This window comes from Lynx rufus, unplaced genomic scaffold (genome assembly GCF_022079265.1).
Source record: "Lynx rufus isolate CCGP_SWC_20201006 ecotype Redwood Valley unplaced genomic scaffold, mLynRuf1.p SCAF_14, whole genome shotgun sequence".
Taxonomy (NCBI): Eukaryota; Metazoa; Chordata; class Mammalia; order Carnivora; family Felidae; genus Lynx; species Lynx rufus.
Window position 1 is genome coordinate 11740897 of NW_025814828.1, and position 27482 is coordinate 11768378.

General features: G+C 44.0%; 1 protein-coding gene across 4 annotated transcripts in view; it reads right to left on the bottom strand.

Moving 5' to 3' along the window:
- Nucleotides 1-27482, bottom strand: part of PIR (pirin) — an 89761-nt gene that overhangs the window by 2115 nt on the left and 60164 nt on the right. For 3 of the 4 annotated variants that reach the window (XM_047075922.1, XM_047075923.1, XM_047075924.1), the window contains exons 7-9: nt 16657-16701; nt 9680-9762; nt 2790-2856 (exon numbers count right to left, since the gene is read on the bottom strand). In XM_047075922.1, coding sequence (XP_046931878.1) covers nt 2790-2856; nt 9680-9762; nt 16657-16701 — 195 coding nt within the window. The remainder of the gene's footprint in view (nt 1-2789; nt 2857-9679; nt 9763-16656; nt 16702-27482) is intronic. The other variant, XM_047075925.1, reaches the window with a different exon arrangement.

Here is a 27482-nt window from a genome sequence, read left to right on the forward strand (position 1 = left end):
GCTTCTCAATTCAGAATGTGCACATGAATCACCCGGGAATCTTATTAAAATGCATATTCTGATTTAGGAGGTCTAGAGTGGGGTCTGAGACTGCATTTCTCACTAACTTTCTAGTGATGCACATACTGTTGGTTCATGGACCACACTGGGAGAAACGCGGGAAGCAAGCTTGGAGCCCTCCAACACCGAGCTGAGGGAGCTTGTCTCCTCAAATCCTTAAGAAGGAGAAGAAAACTATAACCAGAGAGCAGGTTTTTGTTTTTCTTTTCCTTTCGTTTTTTGCATACTGTATCACTAAGTTTCTTATTTTTTTAAGTCGAGGTATAATTGATATACCTTGTATTGGTCTCAAGACGGACAACGTAATGATTCGATATTTGCAGATATTGTGAAACGATCACAATAAATCTAGTTAATATCCATCAGCACACACAGTTGCAGATTTCGTTTCTTGTGATGAGAACGTTTAAGGCCTGTTCCCTTAGCAACTTTCTAACATGCACTATAGTATGATTAATTGTAGCTGCCAGGCTGTACATTCCATCCCCCAGAAAGCATGCTTTTCAATTGATCAACTCTACGGGTTATAGACATGCAAATTATTTGATAGTTATCAATAATCTCATAAATACTCTTTCAAACTACAGTTTTCATCTTTTCTCTAGTTAAACCTTTACACTGCCTCCCGAGTAATAAAAATGGCATGAGTTCAATCTCTCGTTATGTAGAACCTAGGTGTGGCGGACAGCACAAAACATGGGGTCAGAAGACCAGGGTTCGAATCCCAGCTCCACTACTAACCATCATTTCCCATCAGGGAAGCCACAGGGCAGAGCGACGGGCAACCCAACCTCCTAAGGTTGTCCTGAAGAGTAGGTGAATTTGCGGCAAGCACTTGGACCAATCCTAGTAAATGAGACATGCTACCCAAGTATCTGTTAGGTAAATAAATTAAGTATATTGATTTTGTTTCCCTCCCTTATAAAAAGGGCCAGGACTACATTGATGCTGAGGACATTTCCTATTCCAACATTCAATGACATTCCATGCTTAAAGGTCCTTAGCTAGTTCATTACACCGGTACACTTCCCAAACAGCCAGAAGATGATTGTGGCTGTCTTTAAATGTGCACAGGTAAAAGAAAAACTTTCTGGGGTTTAAAGAGTTATAAAAAAGAACTAGCCAGCCAAACAAGATGCTTTGCCTCTCATTAACGGAGATGTCAAGGGCCGTATCTATCTGGTCTGGTTACTCGGAGTTTGAACGTACGGGCACATGCAGTGTTCCTGAGATCCAAGCCTCTGAGACAGGCGTCGCCTAACACAAATGGAGAACAGCTCCGAGCAGTCCCAGCGCTTTGGTCTGTCACCGAGTTTGGTCAGACTCTGGGTTTTCCTCATTGGTGCAGAGGAGATCTTTAAACTCAAAAGCCTCAGATCCCACACATCCTTTGTGCACCTAAATTCGAGTTGCCGTTAATAAACATCGTGACTCCTCTCAATCTGTCTTCAGGCTTTCTCCAGAAGAACAAACTATTTCGGCCCTCTTCCAGCAAGATAAAAGGAAGCAAGAACCACGAGCCTTTGGAGTGGAAATTGAAGCATGCAAAATGGAGGTCAGATGCTGCATGCTTAGTGGAGTACAATTTAATGTTTTTCCTGTAAGTCATTAATCGAACAAGAAAGAATATTAAAAAATTTTTTTTTATATTTTTAAGTAATCTCTACACCCAGTGTGGGGCTCGAATTCACAACCCTGAGATCAAGAGTCGCACATTTGGCTGCCTGAGCCAGCCAGGCACTCCACAGAAGAATAGTTTGTAAACTATCAGTGTTCTTTAAATGTATGACCAGCTGGGTTGTTTTACTTCTGAAATCATGGTTTATGTGTGGGAATTCATGCAAGGCAATATAATGGGATTTTAATGCATGCTAAATTTAATAATATATGTTTTATAGGCATTTATCTAAATAAGTTGGCAAAATGTTTTTTAAATTTTTTAATGTTTATTTATGAGAGAGGGAGAGAGAGAGCCAGCATGAGTGGGGGAGGGGCACAGAGAGAGGGAGACACAGAATCTGAAGCAGGCTCCAGGCTCCAAGCTGTCAGCACAGAGCCTGACACAGGGCTTGAACCCATGACCTGAGACGAAGTCAGACGCTTAACTGACTGAGCCACCCAGGAGCCCCGGCAAAAACATTTTTTAATAAAAATGAACTAATAATATGTTGGCGTCTACATCCTTTCTCATTTAATAAAACAACAATATTATGAGGAAGTTAAGGCAAAGAAGCGAGGTGACTGGATACTTATTCCAGGATTTTCTGCCTCTGTTTTTTTTTTTAATACTGATTCAAATAATTCACATACTTCCAAAGGAATATTTTTAAGTGGTCCCTATTTTTCACAAAAAATGCAATAGACTACAAATGGTATTGAAATCACTGTTGTTTTTAGTAAAGATAAAAATGATATTCAAGCAGCAGGCCACAAAACATTTCTTTAAGTTCAAGTTCCCTATGACGCAACGCAAAACACCGTTTTTGTTTTCCCCATAGTTCTAAGTTCAATGTCGTCCACATGATAGGTACTCAGGAAATGTCTCTTTACAAGAAACAGAGAATGAATGTAGAAATAAGTGCCATGTATGTATTTTCCTCCTACAAAATCTTTGCAGATAAAGAGACAAGAGGAAAATACAGCTACTCTTCCCAGTAATAATACTATATTGGTACACTACTTTCAAAGGAGAAAATCACCCAGGAAAATTGCCATCATTTGGGGCTTACCATGCTGGACAACTGGTTCTCCTAATGGCTCCCCAGCAATTAGGATGAAGTGGTTTCTCTCAGGATCCTCAAGTCAAGGAAGAAAACATCAAACAATAAACATGCATACTTTTGAATGTCAAATTAGAAACAATTTGAAGCCGACATGCTGGCCAAATGGACAACGTTCCTAATTCCTCTTTTTAAAGTTTTATTTACTTAAGTAAGCTCTGCAGCCCTCGTGGGGCTCGAACTCAGAACCCTGAGATCAAGTCACATGCTCCTCCGACAGAGCTGGCCGGATGCCCTGGAAACACTTATTCCTTAAGATGATTGGTAGCAATCAGCACTCAAGACTAAGCCCAAACCACCAAAAGGTTAATCTTCTCAGATAAAGGAGAATGCAAATTAAGATTTTCTTCAACCGGGAACACCTTTAAGACAAACTATGTAATTTACTTATCTTATTACAGTGTTTATAACCTCCCATTAACAATTTTTAAAAGGGAGGATTATGCAAATCCAAAAGTAAGATTTTATTACTTTTGACATTTCTTCATGTAAAACGTGCCCCAGAAATGTTGCACTAAACAGAACCTTATAAAAACATCCAAGTGGCATCTGCTCAGGTAAATTTCTCTCCCAAAGAGTCCTGTTATATTAAAGTCTCCAAAAGTTTTTCTTTAGAGGGGAGCCTGGGTGGCTCTGTCGGTTAAGCATCTGACTCTTGGTTTTGGTTCAGGTCATGATCTCACAGTTTCGTGGGCTTGAGCCCTGCATCGGGCTCAGAGCCTGCTTGGGATTCATTCTCTCTCTCTCTCTCTCTCTCTCTCCGCCCTTCCTCAACTCACGCTGTCTCTGTCTCCCCCAAAATATAAATAAATAAACTTAAAAAAGTTTTTCGTTAGAATTAAGATTAGGTTTTTTTCCCTGAAACTGAAAAAAGTAGTAATTATAATATCCAGTGTGAGTGTGGATGCAGGGGAAGATACACGTTTATATCTTTGGCAGATTTTTAATTGACACATCAATCCTTCCAGAGAACACTCTGAAAATATGACTCCAAGCCCCCAGTATCACTGATGTCCTCTGACCCAGTAATGCCAGAGAAACCAGCAGAAGACCCCCTCCCCCACCACACTTGTGAGAAATAGTAACTGTTGTAAGCCATCAGGGTTTAGGGTGATTTGTTAACCACTAATAGACAACTGAACAGTATGTAATTCTTTTCAGGCACCTCTTAGGTTAATCTCATTTAGAATAAAATCATAAATAAAGCAATAATGATCAGGTACTTTAAAATAAAGCCTTCAGAAATGGTTTAAAACTTCACCTTACCCTAATAATATAGCATATTTCTAAATGTGTGATATAGTATACTACATATTACATTTATATGCTTCTAATACAAAGCTCTTTTTAGAAAATTAATTTAATATTTTTTTAAGTTTTAATTTTTTTTATTTTTGAGAGCGTGTGTGTGCGCAAGTGGGAGAGGGACAGAGTAAAAGAGAGAGGGAGAGAGAGAGAATCTCAAGCAGACTCTGCACTGTCAGTGTGGAACCCAATGTGGGGCTTGAACCCATGAACCTTGAGATCATGACCTGAGCCAAAATCAAGAGTCGGACGCTTAACCGACTGAGCCACCCAGGTGCCCCCCTAATACAAAGCTCTTTAATTGGAAATCATTGTAATGTTACTAGTACCAGAAAACTTATCACTGGATTCAATAAAAATAATGAATTCTTTAAAACTTCCATGTAGTAAACACACACACACAAACTCCTATTATACAGGACTCACATTGGTTTCTCCTTCTGCCTCCAACTTTAAAATATTAAAAGGCAATTTGGGTACAATGATTTCTGCAGAAGTCTTAACTTACTCCCTACAGTCCCAGGGCTGGTGTCATTTAGTACATCTACCCAGGGGATGCTTTGCGGTTATCAGGTCTATAAGTCAGAGCTGGAAGACAGAAGAGTGCTACTATAGAGGAATGCAAGAAAATAGCTTAACGTCCATGATGGAAATGGAAAAAAAAAACCAACTATGGAAAACAGGCACAGAAGCTTAGAACTTAGTCTAGGACCACTTACTGTAGAAGCCAACAGGCTCTAAAGACATCATCATACTTTACAGCTCAGGACAATAATACACACGCTGATGATCCAAGGAAAGGGTAGGGTTTCTATCTGAAGTGATTTCTTTTTCTTCAATATCCTGTTTAAATGACTAAAAATTCAACTTAAAAAAATGCAGTTATCAACAAAGATTTATTTCCGAAGAGCTCTGGAGTGGTGAAACTTTAGTGTGAATCAACGGACATTTGAAGGAAAAGTTAGAAAAATAGTTCTGATCCTCCGGACTACACCATGTATAATTTAATCGGAAAGACGTCACTGCATAGTGTTTTGAAGTGCTTTTTCAGAGACACACTTGAGTTTTAGGGTCAGGAGGCAGAGGGGAAAGGGTTGGGGGTTAGGGAAAGGGGGAGAGGAAAGGCCGACCTAGTGTGCCATGCATGCACCGACTCCTCAGAATGTTTCTTTCTCTTCCTTCTTTCTTTCTTTCTTTCTTCCTTTCTTTTCTTTTTCTTTTCTTTCTTAAGAATGTAAGTTTCTTAATTCAGACAATGCTTCTGTTGTGGATGGCAGAATATTCCACAGTTTACACATTTAGGATGGTGATAAAAGTTTAAAAATAAAAGTGTTGCTTCTTTTGATATTATTCAGATAAAATGATGACTTTCCATTTATAATTTGGACAGTAAAATAAAAGGCCCTGACATTTGATCTGAAATGAAAAATGGTTTCACTGCAGGGTGTTGAGGAGTTCAGCACTTTGCTTTTCCATTTCAGAAACCTTAAGGATGGTCCAAGCTTTCTTTAATGCCTTTTCCACAAAATTAACCTCTCAGTAGCCCCTTCTCCTCTATGCTAAACCAGATGTTTGATGTCCTTTTCTTGTTTCCTAAATGTATCTTTTTTTCTGTCCTTACCTAGCCCTCTTTTGTGAAAGCTTATAATCTTTCTGGATATTCAGTAGAGTGCCAATGTGGTTACAAGCCCCTATCTTGAAAAGTCCTCGTCTATAGTGACCTTGTGTAGAGTGTCAAATGATGAAGATCATGCACAAGGAAGGAGAATGAACAGCTGCTTCAGACATGAGTCCCTGTGAGGACCTAAGTAAATGCTTTTTGGGGTTTGATGAAAAGACCCCATAGAAAGATGACAGAGGCCCACTTACGGCTTCATGTCTAATTACCCCAATGGAAGGTCATGATCTTTTAGGGCCCAGACCATGTCTTTTACTTTGGTGAATCTTCTCAGACTCCTTAGTTCAGAGTTAGACCCTTCTGGGTTTACTGAATAACTTACGTTTACAAATTGCTCGTTATCTCATAAATATTATCGCCAAGACATGCCTTGAGTTTCACTGATACTGACAATAAACGATCAACACCCAGCTGAAGGCCCTATGATTCATTTAAGGTGCTGATAACTTCTACTAGTCTTGAGGATGTCCTCACAGTTGGATTGATTCTGAAGCTGGAGATGGCAGGAGGACTCTGAGGATGAATCTGAGAGCATGCTTTAGGTTTAAGGATACTTATTCTAGTGATACATTACCTGAAAACAACTACCAGAGAGAAACCGAGTTTTCGCATGACTTAACTGCATGCAGTCATTCTTACTGGATTTCACTGTCTATGCTTCTTAGGCCAATTGAAAGATAAAACAATGAACTATTGTCAGTTTTTACAAATTAATGGTCATGAATCATTACACATAAGTAAGCAAAAAAGTTGTCTCTGGTTTTCATAGGGTGTTTTATTTCTGTCTTTCAATCTTTAGTTTAACCAAATGTCGATCTGTATTAATTTTAGCAAGGTCCCCATGAATGGTGCCAGTTAAAGAGTACCATGACTCTCAAGTACTGTTTTGAGGGCAGCTAATGAAGAATTAATTGTCTACCTTGACAAACTACAAGTGAATTTGCTAATCCATGAGGCTAAGTGTTTCCTCAGCAGGACATCAATATAAACATACATCTAAAGGTGACATCGAGCCTTTCCTATCAAACCTATTGCTCCTGATCAGGGAGCGATGCTGGTGACAAGAGCACCAACTATGGGCCAGAGCAGCACAGGGACCCTTAGCCCCTGAAACAGAGTCTGTTCTAGGGTGACCAGAACCATCCAGGATTAAATACCCAGAGAAGCATGGAGCTGATCCTAATCTCTAAGAACTCTGAAAAAGCTAAGACTATTTTGAAGCCATTGTTGGGAGTCTGGGCTTCCTCCAAGAAGTCAGAGGGTCTGGCCTAAAGACTCTTAAATCTAGCATAAACCAAGCCCCATGTAGTTGCCATCTGCCGCGGAAGACTTCAGAGTAAGGGTCACAGAAGACAATCCACCCTCGGAAAGAAGGTGGTCCCTGAAGCCTAAAATGTGCTGACATAAGACAAGTCAAATGCTAAGATGGAGCAGGAAACCTGGGGACAGAAATGATGTGAATGACATCAACCCTTGCGTGCCCTCCTCTCCCACCCCAGAGGGTTGCTTACTCTAGAGGAAACCACCCATATGTGGTGGTTAACCGGGAAGACAGGCATGATTGCGGAAGACTCAGAAGTAAGGAGTAGCGAAAATCCTAGGAGCCAGGGAGTATACCAAATCCTTCTTCTTATTCTTTATGTTTATTATTTTGGGGAGGGGGGGCAGAGAGAGGGGGACAGAGGATCTGAAGTGGGCTCTGCACTGACAGCAGAGAGCCCGATGCGGGCCTCGAACTCACAAACTGTGAGATCGTGATCTGAGCCGAAGTCAGACGCTCAACCTACTGAGCTATCCAAGTGGCCCCCAAATCCTTATTCTTGACCACAACTCAGTGCAAATGGGATTAAGGGGAACATTAGGAAGTCATATCTTCCTTCTCTAATCCTCAAGCTTTAGTTCCACGTGAAGATAACCCTGGCCTGGGGCCTGGAGTGAATCAGAACACTTAAGAGGCTTTTTCTAGCTGTAGAAACTGCTATGTGCCCCGAACCTTACGGCCTAAAGTATGAATCCTCATTAGGTAACATATATCTGACATGACTCTCTGTTAAATTAGGTGTTTAGATCAGTGAACCTTCTGGCTACCATTATTGGGCACCCGTTACATACTAGACCAGGGGTTAGCATACTTTTCCTTGTAAAGAGCCAGAGAATAAGTATTCTAGGCTTTGTGGGTCATCTAGTCTCTGCTGCAAGCACTCAACTGTACCGTTGTGGTGTGAAAGCATCCACAAACAGAAAGGAATGGGCGTGGCTGTGATCCGACAAAACTTTATTTACAAAACCAGGTTTGAATTTGACCTACTGGACATAATTTACCAATCCCTGTGCTAGACCTAGAGTAGACTCTTGACATACGTAATCTCACATATTCTTTCTAGCAACTCTATGCAGGAGGCATCATTATTTCGATTTTGTAGACAACGAAACTGAATCTCAGAGAGGTTGAAAAACATCTCCAAAGTCACACAGCTAACAAATGGCAAGACCAAGATTCACACCTTCACGATCTCCTTCCCGTTGTAATCTAAGGGGGACTAACTATTTCTTTGTGGATAGAAGCATCATACACCCATTGAAATACTAATTTTTAACAATAATTTTCTCATAGAAATCTTTCTAATGCCTGGATGGCTCTGGCTATGTTCATACCCAGCAATAATTACAGAAGTCTACACAACAGAGTGGTGTCCCTGGAGCCACTGAACTGACGCTTTAGCCAACTCTTTGTTATCCCAGGCTGCCCCCTCTTCCCCCGCCCCCACCCCCCCCCCCCAGCCCGCCGCCTTTCTGGCTCCCCTCAGCAACTCTTTCTGGTGGTTCATTCCAGTTTCCAAATCCTTGTCATCTGCAATGTGCCCTCTGCTAGATTATAGGAAGAATCGAGGCATCAAGTTAAACCCAATAATGTGACAAACAAATCCACGACCAGTTGGCTCTGGTCTGTGTGCAGCTTCTGGGCCTCCTTCCTGCACTGGCCCGAAACCATTTCTGTGGGTCCAAAGTGGCAGTTTCAAACAGTTCAACCAAATAATCGAGGTGCATGGACCCCGATATGCACATTTTCTCTGGTGCTCATGAGGTTTCCCTTCTATTTACTCCATAGGTGAGCTGCCACAAAAGCGGGCGAAGATGCCGTAATTCTTCAAATCCACTGCATTCCACAACACCGGGATCAGAGCGGCCCGAGGCAGGCAGATCGCCTCTCTGCCAGTCACCTGCACACCGAAGTCGTTTCCACCCCTACTTTTCAAAATTCATCTTGTCAGGAGCTTTTGCACAACCGTCTCTTCAATCCTCTTGATTAGAATGACACAAAGCCATCAGACTGGCTTAGCAGGCTCACAAGAGAGTGAGATAATCACTTAAGGGAATGAAATAGAAATATCGGAAACTCTACCTAAGAAGCAGGGGTTCAACACCAAAGGACTATGAAACGCATCACATGCTCCTCTCAGTTCGACTTGCAAAGGGCTCGTTGTGAGCATGGAGATCTGTATTTATACTCCTAGATGGTTGAACCATTTTCACTGATGGCACAAATAAATCAATTGTATAAAGAAAGAAAATTAAGAGACAAAGAAGCACATGTTGCCTCCAGATTCAAATTTCTAGGGATAAACAATAGAGACTTCAGGCGATTCCTGACGATGAGGGATCGGCATTGATAAAACCTTAAAATAAACCAATAGAAATAATAGATGTTAATGAAAGGTGTTGACAAATTTGTGGCATAGTTTCTTTGCCTAAGGAAGACAGAACATTTTCCAGCCACACAGAAGAGGTAGTAGGCATTTACCTGTAAACTGGTAGAAAGTGCAATTTAAGAAAACAAAAGATTTTTAATACTTACCCTGTTCTGCACCTGGACACTGTCACCCTCCCCCAGCACTGCCGTGTGATGAGGTTCTATTTTTTGTTGTGCATCATCAGGCCCTACAAAAGAGATGAGCCACAAAACTGAATGTTCTTTATAGGACGTTTATCATATGGTTACAAATTTGGTTAACTAGATAGCGCCATAATTTTTGTTTCAACCTCAGAAATAAGAGACTTAGGAATCTTGGGATGGTATGGTTTCAAATGTCATTAGGGAAACACACGTATAACTGCACCATAAGCTTCTCCTTTTAACATTTTAATGACTTCACTGAATTAAAAAACAACAACACTGTTCAGAGGTGGGGACTTGGCATATGACAAAGGGTTCATGGCACAAAAAAGATGAAGGACCTCCGTCCCCGAAGCGGTGGCATGCCGGTCAACGTTTAAAAGGGGCTTTGGGAGAGAAGTGGGAGAATGAGGCCGATTTTCGGTGTGTGCTCATTTCTGTGGTGGAAATGCTCCCACCGCGGCCAATTTCAAGCTACCGACTTGAGGCCAGGGAAGAGGTGCGCAATCGGCTCCCGCGAGCCGGCAATAGCCGGCCCCAGTGCACCTCTAAAGGTTCCTTCTGTACTGAAAATTCAGGTCAACAGAAGTAAACAATAGAACTCCACTGACTTTCTACTCATGCACGGGTCTGGCAATGAAACAGAGGTCTGGCAGTCTAAGAATAATCTCATTTAGATCTCAGTTAATATCTTTAACTGTGATATGGAGAAGCATTTTATTAAGTGTGCTTTATGGAGATTCCCTGGGAGCAACGGATCGTGTCTTTTATCTTCGATTCATTCATACACAACACCCATGTACATTATGCACACGGTCTACTCCTGGCCCCTCATTTTGTCATGCAGATGTTCCATCATACATAAGCCAAAACAACTTATAAAGCCCCTTCACTGCCTTTACGGAGGGAGCTGGCAAAAGGCAGTTCTCAAATAAGGCTGAATTGAGATCCTCTGTACCTCCAAGCAGGAGAGCTTGCTTGACTGTCGTGTTCACCAGTCTGGGAGCAAATCTGGATTTAGATATCAGGGGTTCATGTTTTTCTAACAGCGTCAATCCTAACTTTACGCGGAGCCCGATTTCTGCCCACACTCTTTGCTGTTCTAGGAGAGGAACCACAAGGCTGATTCTGAAGAGGCCATATGATTGATATGTCTCAGCCTAGGCAGACAGTTTTTATAGACACTAAGGTCAGGTTTCCAGGTCTGTCATTGTAAGTGTAACTTGCTTCTGTATTATTTTATGGAATGGTGTCTTTAATGTTTATTTTTGAGAGAGAGAGAGAGAGAGAGAGAGAGAGAGAGAGGAGAGAGAGAAACATAAGCATGCGCACATGAGCACAGGAGGGGCAGAAAGAGAGAATCTCAGGCCAACTCAGAGCTTGATCTCAGGAACTGAATCACGAGATCATGACCTGAGCCAAAATCAAGAGCTGGATGTTTCACCGACTGAGCCACCCAGGTGCCCCTATTTTACGAAATGTTTAAAACAGGATCCCCGAAAACAAAGACAGCTTCTATATTCCTATCATTTCTATGTCATTTCACCCACCTGGTTATCTCCTGAACCTAAAATAAGTCTCAAAGAAAAGAAACTTTATTGTTTCTGCCTACTTTCAATTATAAACGGAGCCAAATCAGATAATAAATAGTTTCCATTGAGAAGCTTCGCCAAGAATGTTAAATCTAATAGCGCAGTTAAGGAAGATTTAACTGAAAACAATTGAATTGCAAATATTTTTGTTTGCCTAAACAGTCCTCAAAGGGCAAAATACTTTAAAACATATTTTCAAGTTAGTGCTGCAGCTTCAGTGTGTGACTGATCTCGGGGCAACTCTCCCCCATATGCCAGATTGCCTTTCTCTTCTCTTTATAAGAACTGCTGCCGCAGGGCTAGCCATTTCAGACATTCTGACACTTCCAGTAGAGTCTGATATCATCGATTTTATAGGTACGAAGCTCTCTCATCTGATGCAATCAGGGTCATTAACTGAAAAAGACAATCAACTGCCTCCAACATTTTAAATTAAACTTTTAAAATGTTTATTTATTTTGAGAGAGAGAGAGAGAGAGAAAGTGTGTGCAGGGGAGGAGCAGGGAGAGAGGGAGAGAGAGATGCCCAAGGAGGTGGTACACTGTCAGTGTACAGCCTGACACGGGGCTTGATCCCACGATGCAGGGCTCGATCCCATGAACCATGAGACCACGACCTGAGCCGAAATCTAGAGTCAGACGCTTAACCGACTGAGCCACCCAGGTGCCCCTCCACATTTTAAAGTGTAAATGTGCATACATTTGCCAATATTTAGAAATACAGTGAAAGTTAGTTCGCTGATTAGATTGAAGCACTGTCTTTCTAAAGCAGAACTATAATGACTATAACCACTGAAATCCTTCTAGATGATTTGTTTCCCCCAATCTTTTTCGGTCATTTTCCCCATACGTTAGCAATTCACTTTTACAAAGCATTTGACTTCGTGGTTCTAGAAATACCAACTTTTTTAATGCTTACTTCATTAATTTACATGTGGTTTCACTGAACCACATAATTGCAATTATTACTGCAACTGGCCTAACAGATCTGAGAACAAGCACAGCTGCCTTGAAGTGCACTTGAATTTGGCCTGAAGGAGTAGCGATGGGCTGGCAGACCAGGGTTGCTGATCACCCTGGGTGTCCAAGAACCTCACGCCACATGTTTCTGTGAAATGAGCACATTGCTTAGTCCAGTTCATTCTAGGTAAGTGTAGGTCAATTCGGAGGGCTTCTGGTGTTTCTGCACCTCTACTGAGATCCGGGGGCTGTGTCAAACTTAATACTCCCCAGAACCAGAAGCAAAGGGCTGAGCACATACTAAGCATGAATAATTACTTATTTAAATAAGTCTGAAACATCTCACTACCCGCATAAACCAGTTAGGTGTCATTTCAATAACCACAAATATTTTTAGATTTCTAAATATATTAAGTTTATTTTTGAGCGAGAGTGAGAGAGAGAGAGAGAGAGAGACAGAGTGTGAGTGGGGGAGGGACAGAGCGAGAGGGAGACACAGAATCTGAAGCAGGCTCCATGCTCCAAGCTGTCAGCACAGAGCCCAATGTGGGGCTCAAACCCACAAACCATGATATCCTGACCTGAGCTCAAGTCGGACACTTAACCAACTGAGCCACTCAGGCACTCCTCTAAATCTATTTTCTAGGCCCAAACAGTATACCTGATACTGGCCCCTTTAGGAGGCTGACATCCAAGCCGTAGGGATATAGGATATGAGTTGCTCTCCCCTTTGATATCTGTGTCAATGTGGAACGTCATTCTCATCTCGGCTGCAGGCAAGGGACTCGGTGTTAGTATCCTGGGGATTTATTGGCTTTCTGCCTATGTGGTTTTAGTTTCTGAGTTTTAAAAATCATATACTGCACATATTTCAGCTGAGGGCTGGGCAAAGGACCTGTTAACTCTGTAAAAGATTGTCGTCGGAGATCTCCGGCCATCTCTAACGTTAAAGCCTCCACCTGTCCTTTTTCACAATCTACCAGTGTCCGTCTTTTAAGAACTTCCTGCATCAATTAATATTCTTTGAGTCCTCCTACATCTCCATTTTATGGAATCTCTCCAGATTACTTTCTCAACCCAAACTGCAGTCTATTTATTCCAGCCCCATGCACATTTATAACATCGATTCCAACAGAACGGAGGTACAGGACATTTTGGAAAAGACAATTACTTGCTTATCAGTTCCTGCCATCTGTGGCTGGCTGGTGCCATCCTGGCTTTAAACGCAAGATTAAACTGAGGCAGTTAAATCAGAAAGTGTTTTCTAGATTCTCTCTTACAGATTTTATACGTCAGTACATACTTAATAACCATCTCTGCTTTGTCTTTTTTCCTTTGATGATTTGTTCTTGCCCTTTTGTTTTTCTCATGAACATCTCTATTAAGGGGGTGGGTAGGAGGAAAAGAAGGAGATAAAATTCAATTGAGGTCATTTGGCCAGTCACTCATTGGCTACAGCCGAGTCCCAAGAGGCCAGTTATGCGAGCTGGATTCTCTCCACGGTCCAGTTTACCCTGGACAGATGCAAGTTCGTTCCAACGCTACAGACCGTGACCCCATTTCCTGCCAGATGTTTTGCACTTGTGGCCCATGGTCATGAGAGGTGACCAGGCCAGTGAATAGAAACGACTCCGGAAACTCCTGCCTCACCTCAAGAAAAACAAGTGGATGTACCGGTCATTCTTATCCCTCCAATTGCTGAGCTTTTCACTTGTTTAATTCTTGGACTGAAGGTCTGTCAGGAAACAAGGCTGAAACTACTGACTAAAACAGGTTTTGAATGCCAGAGGGGAGGAGGTGGGGGGGGATGGGCAAAATGAGTGAAGGGGAGGGGGAGGTACAGGCTTCCAGTTATGGAATGAATCAGTCACAAGGATGGAAGGCACGGCACAGGGAATACAGTCAGTGGTGGCACAATGGTGACAGACGGCAGGTACAGGTGTGGCGAGCACAGTATCACCTGCAGACCAGGCGAATCACTGCTATCCACCTGAAACTAACGTAACATTGTGTGTCAACCATACCTCAATTTAATGAAAACAGGTTTCAAAGATGATTTGTTCATTTTTCTCCGTTTCATCCTCCACACCACCATTTAAACCAAAATAAAATATGACCTGTTGTAGAGTCCAGAAGCTAAGAAAGGTTTTTACATTCTTAAATGGTTGAAAAATATCAAAACAAAGGCATTGCATGACCCGTGAAAAATCTATGAACTTCACATTTCCGTGGCCATCGAGTTTTATTAGAATAGCCACCCCAACTGCTCACATATCACTGTGGCCACTTTTGTGCTACAAGGGCAAGAATGAGTCGTTGCAACTAAAACTGTATGGTCCACGAATGACAATAATATTTATTATCTGGCCCTTTGTAACAAGTTTGCTGCCCCTGCCCTTTCTCCTTCTACACAGGCATTTCTGGTATCCTTATCACCTCAGAATTCACATGCTTTATTACTTTCCATTTGTGCAGATTATTTTGTTGCTCTTGAAACCACAAGTCAATGGCGCTACCTCCATAAAAATGGTTTTTACTCTCCATTTGTATAAGGTTCTTTGTGACACTCAAGATTTTCAAAAGATCATAAGACAAATGATGCTTCATCTCTTCCAGATGGTGAACATAGTTTACGTGTGATCCTTGTGATACCACTACATTTTTTCCATCCTTTTTCAGATGCTAAAATAAATGAATTTTGCTTCTGGCCCATCACTGAAATGCTATTCAGTGAAAGAGGAACTAAGGCCATTTTTACTGTTATAAAATCAAAATACATGGTTCGTGTTACCACTATTTTCCAGAAAAATAATTTGAGGCGACTGAAGCCCCCTTTTGGAGATTATAAAGAATGGTTTAAGTGGTTCTGGGTATCACCTTCAAGTCTAGAGCAGATGTCATCAATAAAGCAGCTGTCTGGGGCTGGCAGTGTATCACCCACAGAGATGGCCACGTCAGGGTCACAGGAAGACCACTGACGGCTGAGGCCGCTAGCCTGCGGGAGACAGGGTGGGGGGCACCCAAGCCCAGAAGGTCTCCGAAATGACAGTGTTGGCCTGCCCCACCCCCACCCCACCACCCATCGCTGTCACGAGGGGCAGGGAAGAGCCGAGAGGAGGCTGGCTCCCTTACTTTACATTGTCCCAGAAGCACAGCCCGAGATGTTGAAGTACGAGTTTATCTGGCAGGTGGACACAGGAAACAACAGGCCAGGAACCGAGTCAGGTAAGGGAGACAGGACAGACCAGAGTGTCATCAGGCATGTGCCCACTGTGGGCGGCTTGGACGGAATCCCACCGGGCACCGCTAGGAAAAGGCCTCACACGCAGGCGTCACTTAGCCCACCGGAGGGGTGACGTGGCCTCTGGGAATGTCCAGTCGCCAGCATTCTCGCCCTGCCCTGACCGGGGCGGAGCAGCGTTCCCCGGTTCAGAGAAAGCCTCGGGCCGTGACACGCAGACGCCACTGGCAGGGTGGAAGGCGGTCGGCTGGCCTGCGGAGCTAAGGCGTCCGAGGCGTGGGCAGGGCACACTCAGAATCTGCCCCAGCACTCGTCCGGCAGTGCCACAGAGAGACCGGCCCGACGCCCGTGCCGCTTCCAGGAGGACAGGCAGGGCGGCAGTGGACGCGGCCGGAGCTCGCCCGCTCTGCGGGCTCCACTCCGCCACCCGGCCGGCTCCTTGCTGCGGGCCTGGCTATGGAGCGCAGGCCGGAAAAGACGGGGCGGACGGCGCGGTCGCCGTGTTGTCGTCGTACAGAGGTGACACAGTACGTCATGGCAACGGGAGCGGGCAGTCCTCGGTTCTGGTCCCAGGCCTACCGAGGCACAATCCTGGCAAGTTAACTAACTTTCTTTAGACTTTACTTTCCTCATGCGTAAAATGACGGTTGGGTCTTGAACATCCCTCCCAGAACCCACTCAACAAGAGACGCTTATACAAGCCTTAAAATAAGGGAAAACCAACTTTGAGATTTCTCAGAGGCGCCTGGGACGGCAAATGCCCCTCCTTCCAGCTCCCAGGAGACAGATCCCTGTTCCCCTGTGCCCGTTAGAGCTACGTCCCTTTATCAGCATGGAGGTCGCCAACCTCTCCCCAAGATGTCAACCCACAGGAGCGTGCCCAGATCTTACATCTGCACAGAGGCCACAGTAAAATGGCTGCTGTCGTGACCGATGTTCATATTCTCCTCCCTCACTGAGCATGCTGGAAGCTGAGAGGTGCCCTGTCCTGGGTGTACCAGGATGTACGAGGATGGAGAGAGGGCTGGTGCCAGACAGAAGGCGGCAGAGTATGTGACTGCATGAAAGGTTTCATCTTGCTTTTCCTCCCCCTCAGTCATTTAAATGATAGTGCAATTGAACCCAAAGCAAACAGTCATCACTTACCAATATACACATTTCCAGATATGGTATAAATGAAGCTTGTCCACCCTGAAAAAGGACCAGCAACGTTAAAAGGTTAGTGTCCATAACACCAAAAGGAACAAAAATGTAATAATATGTTTAACAAATATCTCTGAAATATAAATGCTGTACATAAATTTATACAACAGATACAAAAGATGAGACAAAATCCTCTATTTTCTCTTAGATACATATTTAAACGTTTAACTTCCGTGAGCTGTTTAAAACACACGCTGTCACTTCCACACGCACACACGTATGGACACATGTACACACATTCCCCTAACCCTAAATGACTTGGTCCCAAATGCCCTAGAGCCATTTGGCTCTAGTTGCCACTGAGCTCACTCCTTTTCATCTCTCCTAAAATAGAGCACCAATTCCAGGGACGTGGAGCATGCATCATCTTTGGGGGTATGAATGGGGTTCAGCTGGTCCGTGCGCTCCCTGGAGTTGCGTACACAATTTTCCAAGTGCGTACACTTCTCTGTGAAGATATGAGTACACAGCGTTCACCAGGTTCCTACTGTGACGCACGGGCCCAAGAGCTCAGGACCACAGACAACCTGCCACTTGCTCTCCCGGTGACTTCCATGGGTGTCTGTACCCACAGCCCAGAAGGGACGCCGCGGGGCCACTGGGAGACCTGAATCCAGAAACAGCCAGCTCAAAACAGAACAGGGACATCACTTGTGTGCCTTAGGTGGAAAAGGAGAAGATGTGGGAAGGGAACACATGGTAGAGTTCGAGGCAGAAGGGCAGGGTCCACCCTGGGGCATCTTTGAGAGTCAATGTGACACAGTGAACCAAACAAGGGCAGGTGTGGAGGATCACGGGGGACAAAAATGCACTCTGGGGATGCAGCTGGGATTCCAGGTGGGCTGAAACACACACGAAAGGCACAAGAGAAAAGATGTAACTGACAACCGTCAACATCAACGGGGTCTGGGGAAGAAAATCCGAAGGCTGGCAGAACAAACCAAGACACTTGGGTGGATGCCAGAGGATATTTCGTCACCCTCCCATACCCCAACTGCTCCTCTCGGAGGTTTTACCAGACCAAGTTTAAGGCCTCTGGAAGTAATTCTGTTTGCTGACAGCTCGCTCATATTCGTCCTCCCTTGGTGCCCCACAGGCTCGCTCTGCCATCAGCTGGTGAACATCACTCCCTCCCCTGCATGCCCTGTGGGCGGAGACTGGGAGGAAGAAGGCCCAGCCGGGCTGCACAAGTTGTGCAATTTTGGGGAGGGAGGTTTGGGATGCTGAAAACAGGCCAGCAATCCACAGCCCAATTCCACGTGTCTTATCCGGGCGGACCGGCTCTGCTTGCTCACAGATGCTCAGCCTCCCTGGTCCTAGTTGGCCTGACTTGTAATGAGACTCTGTAACAAAACCCCTTTCTTCGCTGCTTTAAGACAAAACATCGCCATTGAACGCTGTCTAAATTGATTTTTCAAAGTGCCAATGTCTTCACTGTGTTTTTCTGATTATAAAAAGCTAATACACATAAATTGAAGACATATTTTGAGACTGTGGAAGTGTGTAACCCCTAAACTAAAAATCTTTCTGCAGTCTTCATTCTTGGCCTGACATAAATATTGCCAGCAATTTGCTATTTATGCTTTCGGTTTCTTTTTTGTTTTGTGCACTATATATCATTGGCTAAAAAACCAGAACAGACTCAATGTTCTATTCCATGTCAAAACAGAGAAGTAACTCATCCTCGGGAAAGCCTGCAGAGTGGTCCATTGTGAGGACACGTCACGATTTACGTAACCAATCCCTTCTTCATTCTTGAAAGGTACTAAAAAATTAACGGCTTGTGAGTTTGACAAAACCTCAAAGCTCTCGATTGCTCAACCGGGTTTTTATTCAGGACAATTTCACTTGTTCTAATCTCATCTCTCCTCCACCCTCTTTGGTTCATTCCTGCTCACCCTGCAAACAGAAAACTAGTCCACACATACTTGCCATGCCTTGTTTTCTTTTCTGTTTTATCTTTGTACAGGATCCAGAACGACCAAACCTGTGCTCAAAGATGGCCAAGCCAACGTATTAAGTGCCCCTTGTAAAAATCTTCTATTAGCAGGTTCTATTAGTGAGCCCATCCTCATCAGTAATAATAAAATTCATGTTTCTGGTTGGAAAGCACAAAGCATTGTAGGGAATGGACTAAAAATGGGAAAATTGCCTTTTCCCCCCTTCTTTTTAACACATCGTCCAAATGCGCTTGCTCTGTTAAAACTGAGACTTCCAGCTACCTCCATTTTGACCTCAGACTTTGTAATTGATTAAGTTCTTCTTTTCAGCTAGTCTCTTGGCTCAGGTGGAAGATGCTGAGGACGGAGCGCCCCCCGATGGGCCCTAAAACCAGCGCCTCCAGCAGTAAGGTCCGCTCTGAGCCAGCAAGACCCTACCCGTGATTGATCCCAAGACCCTGACTGATTTGGCCTTCACAGCCCCCCTGCACAGATCCACCCGCCTTTGCCCTACATTTTCCTTCTGTAAACCCGGACGCCTTTTCAGTACTTTGGAGACAAGTCTTTGAGATGCCGGTCTGCTGCACTCCCAGCGGTGGTCTCACTGAAACAAACTGCATTCTTGTTTCACCACTACTTGTTTTTCTACCTTTGGATTTTGTCAGCGACGAGTGGCCAAACCCGGTGCTCCTTGCGCACCAGCTACACACCTTGTTTAATTTCCACCATTAACAAGAAAACCACAGACCCAAGATGGAGTCACTAATGCTAGGCCAAGTCCCCAAACAGGGGCTTGATACCCAACTGAATTGTAGTTTCAACCTCCTCCAGAAACACAGTCTTAACTGGGTCAGTCAGAACTTTTCCAGTCAGCACCACTGAGGTCATCCCCACAGGGGTCCCCTCCATCCCCCAAAGGAAGAGGAGATGATCTGCATGATAAGACCCCTTGCTCTTCCCACCCCCAATTCCCTGGGAAGGTGACCTTGTCTGGAACCATCTTTTTCTTTTGCCAGTAACTTTCTTGCCCCCTCCTCCTTCCTACAAGAAGCTTCCATTTTGTACCATTCATGAATCATTTAATAAAGCCGATTCAAACTTCAAATTAGCCAGTTGAATTGTTTTCAACAGCATTAAGCATTGCTTCTTAAAACTACACTAAAACAAGAGCCGAGTGGTATGAACGTTTTCTATATGTTTAAGAACTGCTACATTTTATTAGGATTCCTTCTCTGCGAAGAGCAGGATTGCATCAGCAAAAGCTCTTCACGGAGATTTGCAGATCCTTCCTCCTCCTGCCCTCCACTCCCACCCCTCCTCCCGCTCTTGTGTCCTGCACCAGTAATGGATACCATCCCCCCATTTTTACTGCTCCAAGGTCACAGGCCCTATGGTTGCCCTTTTTCCACAACCGAGGTCTCCAAGCTACTGGCTCTTTGCAGCTGGGAAGCTCTTCCCGTCCCTCAGGCAATGACAAAATAAGTTGGGATGGAGGTCACGTTTTACCTCTGGCCCTGCGGGATGGTTTAATCAGCAACACATTTAAGTCAGACCTCCTTCAGTCAAACATCAAAAATGTAAGACTTTTAAATATGTAAATCACTTTCTGTGGCTTCTGCTCTCATTTTCAGGGAGGCTCCCAATTCTTATAAATGTCCCTAGTGAGAGCTTTTCTTGGCCTCCATTCCTTGCCTTAACCCAGCTCATTTTCCTCCTGCTTTGTCTGTAGAGTTCACCCTAACGATGAACTCCACAACTACTCCTTATCTATGTATGTGTAGAGAAAGTCGAAAAAGAGAAACTGCTGACAGAGCAAGTCTTTGACAAAAGTCAACTCCGGGGAGGGAAGGAGAGAGGGAATAGGGCTAAGGAAAGAATGAGCCTCTCCCCAAACTCTGGGTCACACCGGTTGCCAGATCCCAAAGCAACACTGGCTCTACAAGGCTCCTGTAGAGAGCAAGACAGAGTCACTCCTGTCCAGCAGGGGCCTGCGTCGACAAATGATACGAGCGGCTGAGGGTACTAACAACGATGAGCTCTCCCCGAGACCGGCACCGGCTGACGACGACCCAGAACCGATCAGCAGCAGAAGCAGGGGAGGGGTGCAGGTGCCCAGGACTGACCAAATCCCTTTAAAAGGGGGAGGGCTTTTGCAGCGGTCGGGCCCCACAGACGTGACCCTCTGCGTCTGAGCGCCTGAAAAGGCAGCTGCCGCCGAAGGCTCCAGCCAAAGAGAACGGAGAGCCTTCACCGCTTGAACAGAAGGAGCGGGAGGGCCGAGCGCGGACCCGGCCCAGGGCCTCCTCTCAGCTGCGCGCCCGCACATGGACTTCGCGGTGGCCTCGTTCACTTCCTACCACCTGTGTTATCTCGATCGTCGTGTGCCTCGTCCTAGGTCCTGCGCCGTGTGCAAGGAAGAGGCCAAGTTAATCACGGGCTCCAATGTCACTGGGTCTGGAATCCCGAACCCACTTTCTCATTACGTTCACCTTGCTTTAGGACTGAGCACAGCTGGTGCTGCATAAAGACCCAACTCGTGCGTGTGCCTTCATGGTGAGCTCGTGACACCTCCCCAACCCCTCTATGCCCCTACGCTCCTCTTGGGCAGGTAGCTCCCTCACCGGGGACTTCATGCCTGGCGATCGGGGACGGGAGGCAGACCTGCCTGGTCCTCTCCTCCCTCTCCTCATTCAAAAATTATGTTTTTGATTTTTGTTTTGAAATAATTTCAGACAAGCAGAAAAGTTACAAAAATAATAATTACCATATACCACTCACCCAGATTCTCCAAAAGCTAATGTGTTATCACAATATGCTTTATCATTCTCTCTAGAAATAGGTCTCTATTTTCTTCTGAAATATTTGAGATTTATAGATATGATGTCCCTTAACGTCAAAATAATTCAGTATCGTTAAAAAAGAGTCCAAAATGGAATCATTTTTCCCCCATGAGAAGCCAAGACGTAATCACAAGCTTTAACTTCTCCCAGGAATGTGACCTTTTAAGAGTCAACCTGAAATGGCCTGAGCACCACTGGTGAGGTCATCTGCCTGAAGAAAACCCTGCCGGCTCCCTTCCTCGCAAAAAGAAGACGTCACAGGCTGAAACAATCCTTTCTTTTCCTTTGCTAATATCTTACCCCATCCTTCTTCTGCCTATAAAAATCTTCCATTTGGTACAACTCCTAGGAGCCCCTGTCTACTTACTCCATGGGATGCTGCCTGAATCATGAATTGTGGAATAGAGCCAAGTAGATCTTCAGACTTAACTCGCTTCAACTTTTGTTCTTTGACAGTATATATTTCCTAAAAACAATGATAGTTTCCTACATGAATATAGGGTATTGATAAAAATTCTGAAATTGATGGGGCGCCTGGGTGGCGCAGTCGGTTAAGCGTCCGACTTCAGCCAGGTCATGATCTCGCGGTCCGGGAGTTCGAGCCCCGCGTCAGGCTCTGGGCTGATGGCTCAGAGCCTGGAGCCTGTTTCCGATTCTGCGTCTCCCTCTCTCTCTGCCCCTCCCCCGTTCATGCTCTATCTCTCTCTGTCCCAAAAATAAATAAACGTTGAAAAAAAAATTTAAAAAAAAAAATTCTGAAATTGATACAATACCAATGAGAAAATAAAACACTATTACCTATATATGGATATCCAAAGTGTGCCAATTGCCTCAGTAATGCTTCTTATGGCAGAAAGAAAGAAAGAAAGAAAGAGGAAAGGAAAAGAAAAAGAAAAAGAAAAAGAAAAAGAAAAAGAAAAAGAAAAAGAAAAAGAAAAAGAACCCAAACAAACCCCAAAACAAAAGCGGAGGCTGGGCTCTAACCCTGTTCACAGGCTGCATTTAGTTCTCACATGGAATGTCCTTCCATGGGAAACACTTCCTCAGTCTTTTCCATTAAAAGCACAAACCAGTTATTTTGTAGAATGTTCCTAAGTTGGGATTTGTCTGATGTTGCCTCATCATCAGACCAAATTTGTTTAATCCCTCAGCTTTAGAGAAGAGTTTACTTATTTTCCATGCTTTAATTTTTTTTTAATTCAGAAGGGTGCAAAGGAGGAAATAATGAACGTCCATGTTGCTGTATTTCCTATCTTTCTTCTCTTTTACACATGAAATCTTTAAAAAAATTTTTTTAATGTTTATTTATTATTTTGAGAGAGCAAGAGAGAGAGAGAGAGAGAGAGAGAGAGAGAGAGAGCGAGCGAGCATGAGTGGGGGAGGGGCAGAGAGAGAGACACAGAATCCAAAGCAGGCTCCAGGCTCTGAGCTGTCAGCATGGAGCCCGATGCGGGGTCCAAACCCATGGACTATGGGCCATGAGATCATGACCTGAGCCAAAGTCAGACATTCAACAGACTGAGCCACCTAGGCACCCCTACAGATGAAATCTTATAGGTGATAGAAATGTCCCCTGATTGCCTTCAGTCCTTTTCCTACACACAATGAATGGGGCCTTCCACTTAAAACCCTTCAATGGCTCCCTGTTCTCCCAGGACAAAGCCCAGACTCCTGACCCTGACATGCATACCCTTCTCCAGCATTGTGGCCCCTCTGCTTGTCCCACCTCTCTAGTTAGTTCTAACCCAGCAAACCCTTCTGGGGGAGGAGGAAGCAGAGGGCAGTGGCAAACCTTACAGGGGCCTTGTGGTGCCATGGAAAACAAAGCACCTGTAACTATAAAAGAGCAACAAAAATTGAAGGTACATAATCACAGGCAGAAAATACAGGTTTAAAAATCAGCAAGAGACACTCAGGGGGGACTAGGACCAGATTGCTAGCCTCTTTGAGGCAGTTTCCTGGTTTGTAAAATAAGGAAATAATACGTACCACACAGGGCTGTTGTGCTGATCAAGTGACACTGTGTAGCTGGTACGTACACATTTACATATCTACGTATATATGCACGCGCTCGATGGTTTTCGCCTTATCTACACAATGCCCTCAGTAGGCATTTCACAGATGCCCGTTCCCTTTCCTGCTCCTTCCTTCTTTTTCCACTTTCCTCTGACTTTATACAGGTCAGGGGGTTGCAGTGACTGGTATCTATGCTTCCGATAAGCTGTGGCCCAGCCCACAGAAGGGTCACTGTCACAGAGATGGCCCCACGCTCTTGGAAGCACCGCCCTCAACTCCAAAACGGAGACAATGGATCCTTGCTGTCCTCATCAAGAACGCTGTGGCACTTAGGATGCTGTCTGTGCCCCGCTGAACACCGCAGTCTAGAACTAGCAGCATAAGGTGGGCTTTCTGATCAGCCAGCAGCTGACAGCTCGCCAGGCCTACGAGCACAGGCGTTTAACCCCCATCTCACAACTAAACACAAACAGCAAATGAGGTGTCAATGTCGCAGCCCTGCAAAAGGGGTAGGAAAAGAGGTAGGATACCACATGACCTTGTAGGAATTCCAGTAAAAGAAAAGAGAATGCCCATTTTACCAAATTTGGTGAGTGACATCAGTAATAAAATGCCAAATGATATTGCATAGAATGTTACCAACACAAAGACACTTGAGACGACTGGCTTTCCAGAGCAAGATATACTCAGAGCATGTTTCCTATATTCCAGAATGATCATACTACAGTCTATGTTTATAAGCCATAGGCATGTAACATTATAAAGGGCCATTCTAAAGATACTATATCTTTTTAAAAAGTTTTTAAGTTTATTTTGAGAGACAGAGCAGAGGAGGGGCAGAGAGAGAGGGAGAGAGAAAATGCCAGGCAGGTTCCATGCTGTCAGCATGGAGCCCGACGCGGGGCTCGAACCCATGAACCATGAGATCATGACCTGAGCTAAAACCAAGAGTTGAATGTTTAACCGACTGAGCCACCCAGGCACCCTTAAAGATACTACATCTTAACAAGAACAATTGCAACCTATAAGAAAACCTTCCCCTATGGTTTGGTCCACCATTGATAATACTGAACATTCGTTCACTGCACCAGGGACTAACAGAAAAACTAAGAAATGAACAAAATTTAACATTTTGAATGAGAAATGTATTAGCAACACAAAGTCTCTGGAATGGAAACTCTCAGAAGACAGGCTTGTGTGTGCCCAGAATGGAGCCTAGCCCTCTGGAGGACAAGTTCTGCTGATTACTTCCTTGCTAACAAAACGGCAAGAAGAAAAATGCATTAGAATCCCCTGGAAGCTTCCTGATCATTACAGGCTAAATCTACACTGAAGTTTTCCCACCACTGAGACATTTAATGTGGTAATTTTTCACTAAAATAATACATGTTACTATTATTACTTAGCTTTATTTGAACAGACTTTTTTCTCATCTTCAATTATGCAGTGCTCACAATTGGGTTTTAATTGTTCAGAAAAAATCAGGAAATAATTCAAATATGTAGTTATAATCATAAAATTATACTGAAGGCTATAAAGTAGAAATGGCTTTAGGCATCAGAACTTAGACTAAGGCCAAGACAATTAAGAACCAAAATACACACCACTTTAAGGATTAAACAAAGGTTTGGAAAACCACAGAACCTGAAATAAGCAGAGAATGTCATAATGCACACATTTTGGCACTTGACTTTTTTTTAAGTTTTATTTTATTTATTTTTAGAGACAGAGAGAGAGGGTGAGCAGGGGAAGGGCAGAGAGAGAGGGAGAGAGAGAATCCCAAACAGGCTCTGTACTGTCAGCACAGAGCCCAATGAGGGGCTCGAACTCACGGAACCGCGAGATCATGACCTGAGCCAAAATCAAGAATCAGACCTAACTGATGAGCCACCCAGGCGCCCCTTGGCACCTGACTGTTTTTAAGAGAACAAGATTTTTTTCTAACATTTATTTATTTTTGAGAGAGAGAGAGTGCAAGTGGGGGAGGGGCAGAGAGAGAGGGAGACACAGAATCCGAAGCAGGCTCCAGGCTCGGAGCTGCCAGCACAGAGCCCGATGCGGGGCTCCATCTCACGAACCGCGCGATCATGACCTGAGCCGAAGTCAGATGCTCAACTGACTGAGCCACCCAGGCGCGTCAAGAGAACGAGATTCTTCAGTAGGACCTGAAACTATGGGAAAAAATAAACCCCTGTCGAAACTGAAATGTGTCTGAATTCTTAGAATGGTTTCTTACTTTGCATTGATTATTAATTTAATCTGTTCTCTCTTAAAAATGATTACAAAAACAATATAATTTTCGAACTGGGGAGATTCACTTAAAAAGTTTCACAAATTGGGGGCACCTTGGTGTTTCAGTTTATAACACGTCTGACTTCAGCTCAGGTCATGATCTCATGGTTTGTGAGTGCGAGCCCCACATCGGGCTCTCTGCTTTCAGCACAGAGCCCACTTCAGATCCTCTGTCCCCCTCTCTCTCTGCCCCTCCCATCCCCTCAAAAATAAACAAACATTAAAAATTTTTTTCAAAATTGTTATTTTTTTAAACCTATCTGCAAAGCCTTGGGTTTATTTGCCAATATTCCCAAAGCACTATCAATAGGGTATTGGCCCATTAACATGTCTGGACCTTAGTGGTTAGGAGTCACAGTGAAAGTCCAACTGTGTAAGGTAGAATCGCATCCCCAACACTCCCTGGCTAGTCGACCTTGAGTAAGTTTAAGTAAGTCACTTTGCACCTCAGTTTCCTCACCTGAAAAATGGAGTAATCACAGACCTTACTTCATAGACTCATGAGGAGTGCAGGAGTTGATACAGAGGGAGTTCTCAGAGCAGTGTCTAAATACATAATAGGGCATTTACTAAATGTTAGCTATAGTAACTATTATTACTACAGGATGATTCAGTGAACTGTGAGCTCCCAAAAATGTTCATAAGATTCCCTATTAAGGGTTTTTGCTACAAAAGGCAAACAACAAAGCATCTATAATTGAACATTTTCATGATCTGGAGCTGGGAGAGATTATTAAAGAAGCCACAGAAAGCATACACTAACCATTAAGGAACAGAGCAATACATTTAAGAAATTTGTATTTATTAACGTATAGAAAAATATGAGTGAAAAACAAGGCAAAAGGGGGAAGATATTTGCATCACAAGTAACTGACAATGAGGAGCATTCAGAATGTGTAATGGGCCCCTACAAATCAGTATTAAAAAAGACAGACAACCCACCCAAAGGAAAATGATATGAAGCTTTCCACTGGATAATTTGTTCAGGCTCTGGTTCATGTTCATCACTGCTCTGAGGACTTATTGATTGACATCCATAACCATTACGAGCACATTCTGAGTATGGGGGGCATGGTGACTGACTACTTTAAGGTACTGCTGGTAAGTAGAGAGCATGAATTAAATCATGGAGTCTGTATAGTGGACAAAATCAGCCAGCCTTTGTTCTATGAAACCACCTGAAAATCTAAAATTCCACATGAATCATTCATGTTTGGGGCATTCTCCCTTAAAACGTAGATAATGACAGTGAAAAGACATTTAGGCAGGAACTCTTGAGAATTCACCGTGCCTTCCATTTTCAAAAAAATAATAACAAGAGAAATAGTACTTTTCGAGTCACTGACCATAGGGGGAAACGTATGGCCCTGTGAACCAAGATCACAGGCTTGGCAAGTTGACTCCGAGACGCCCTCTGCCTCCTGGTATTCACGCCCTCTGTAAGCTCTTCTCTGAGTGTGGGCTGCACCTAGCGGTGTGGCTCTAACTGGCAGAATCGGCACAAGTACTGGGATGTCACTTCTGAGACTGGGTTACTTGAAGACTCTGGCTTCCACTTGCTCATTCCTTCTTACTCTCTGCCTCATAGGCTCTGATGAAGCTAGAGGCCATGTTGTCCACGAGCTGCCCTCTGGAGAGGCCCACGTGGCAAGGAGGTGACGGCGGACTGCAGCCAACAACC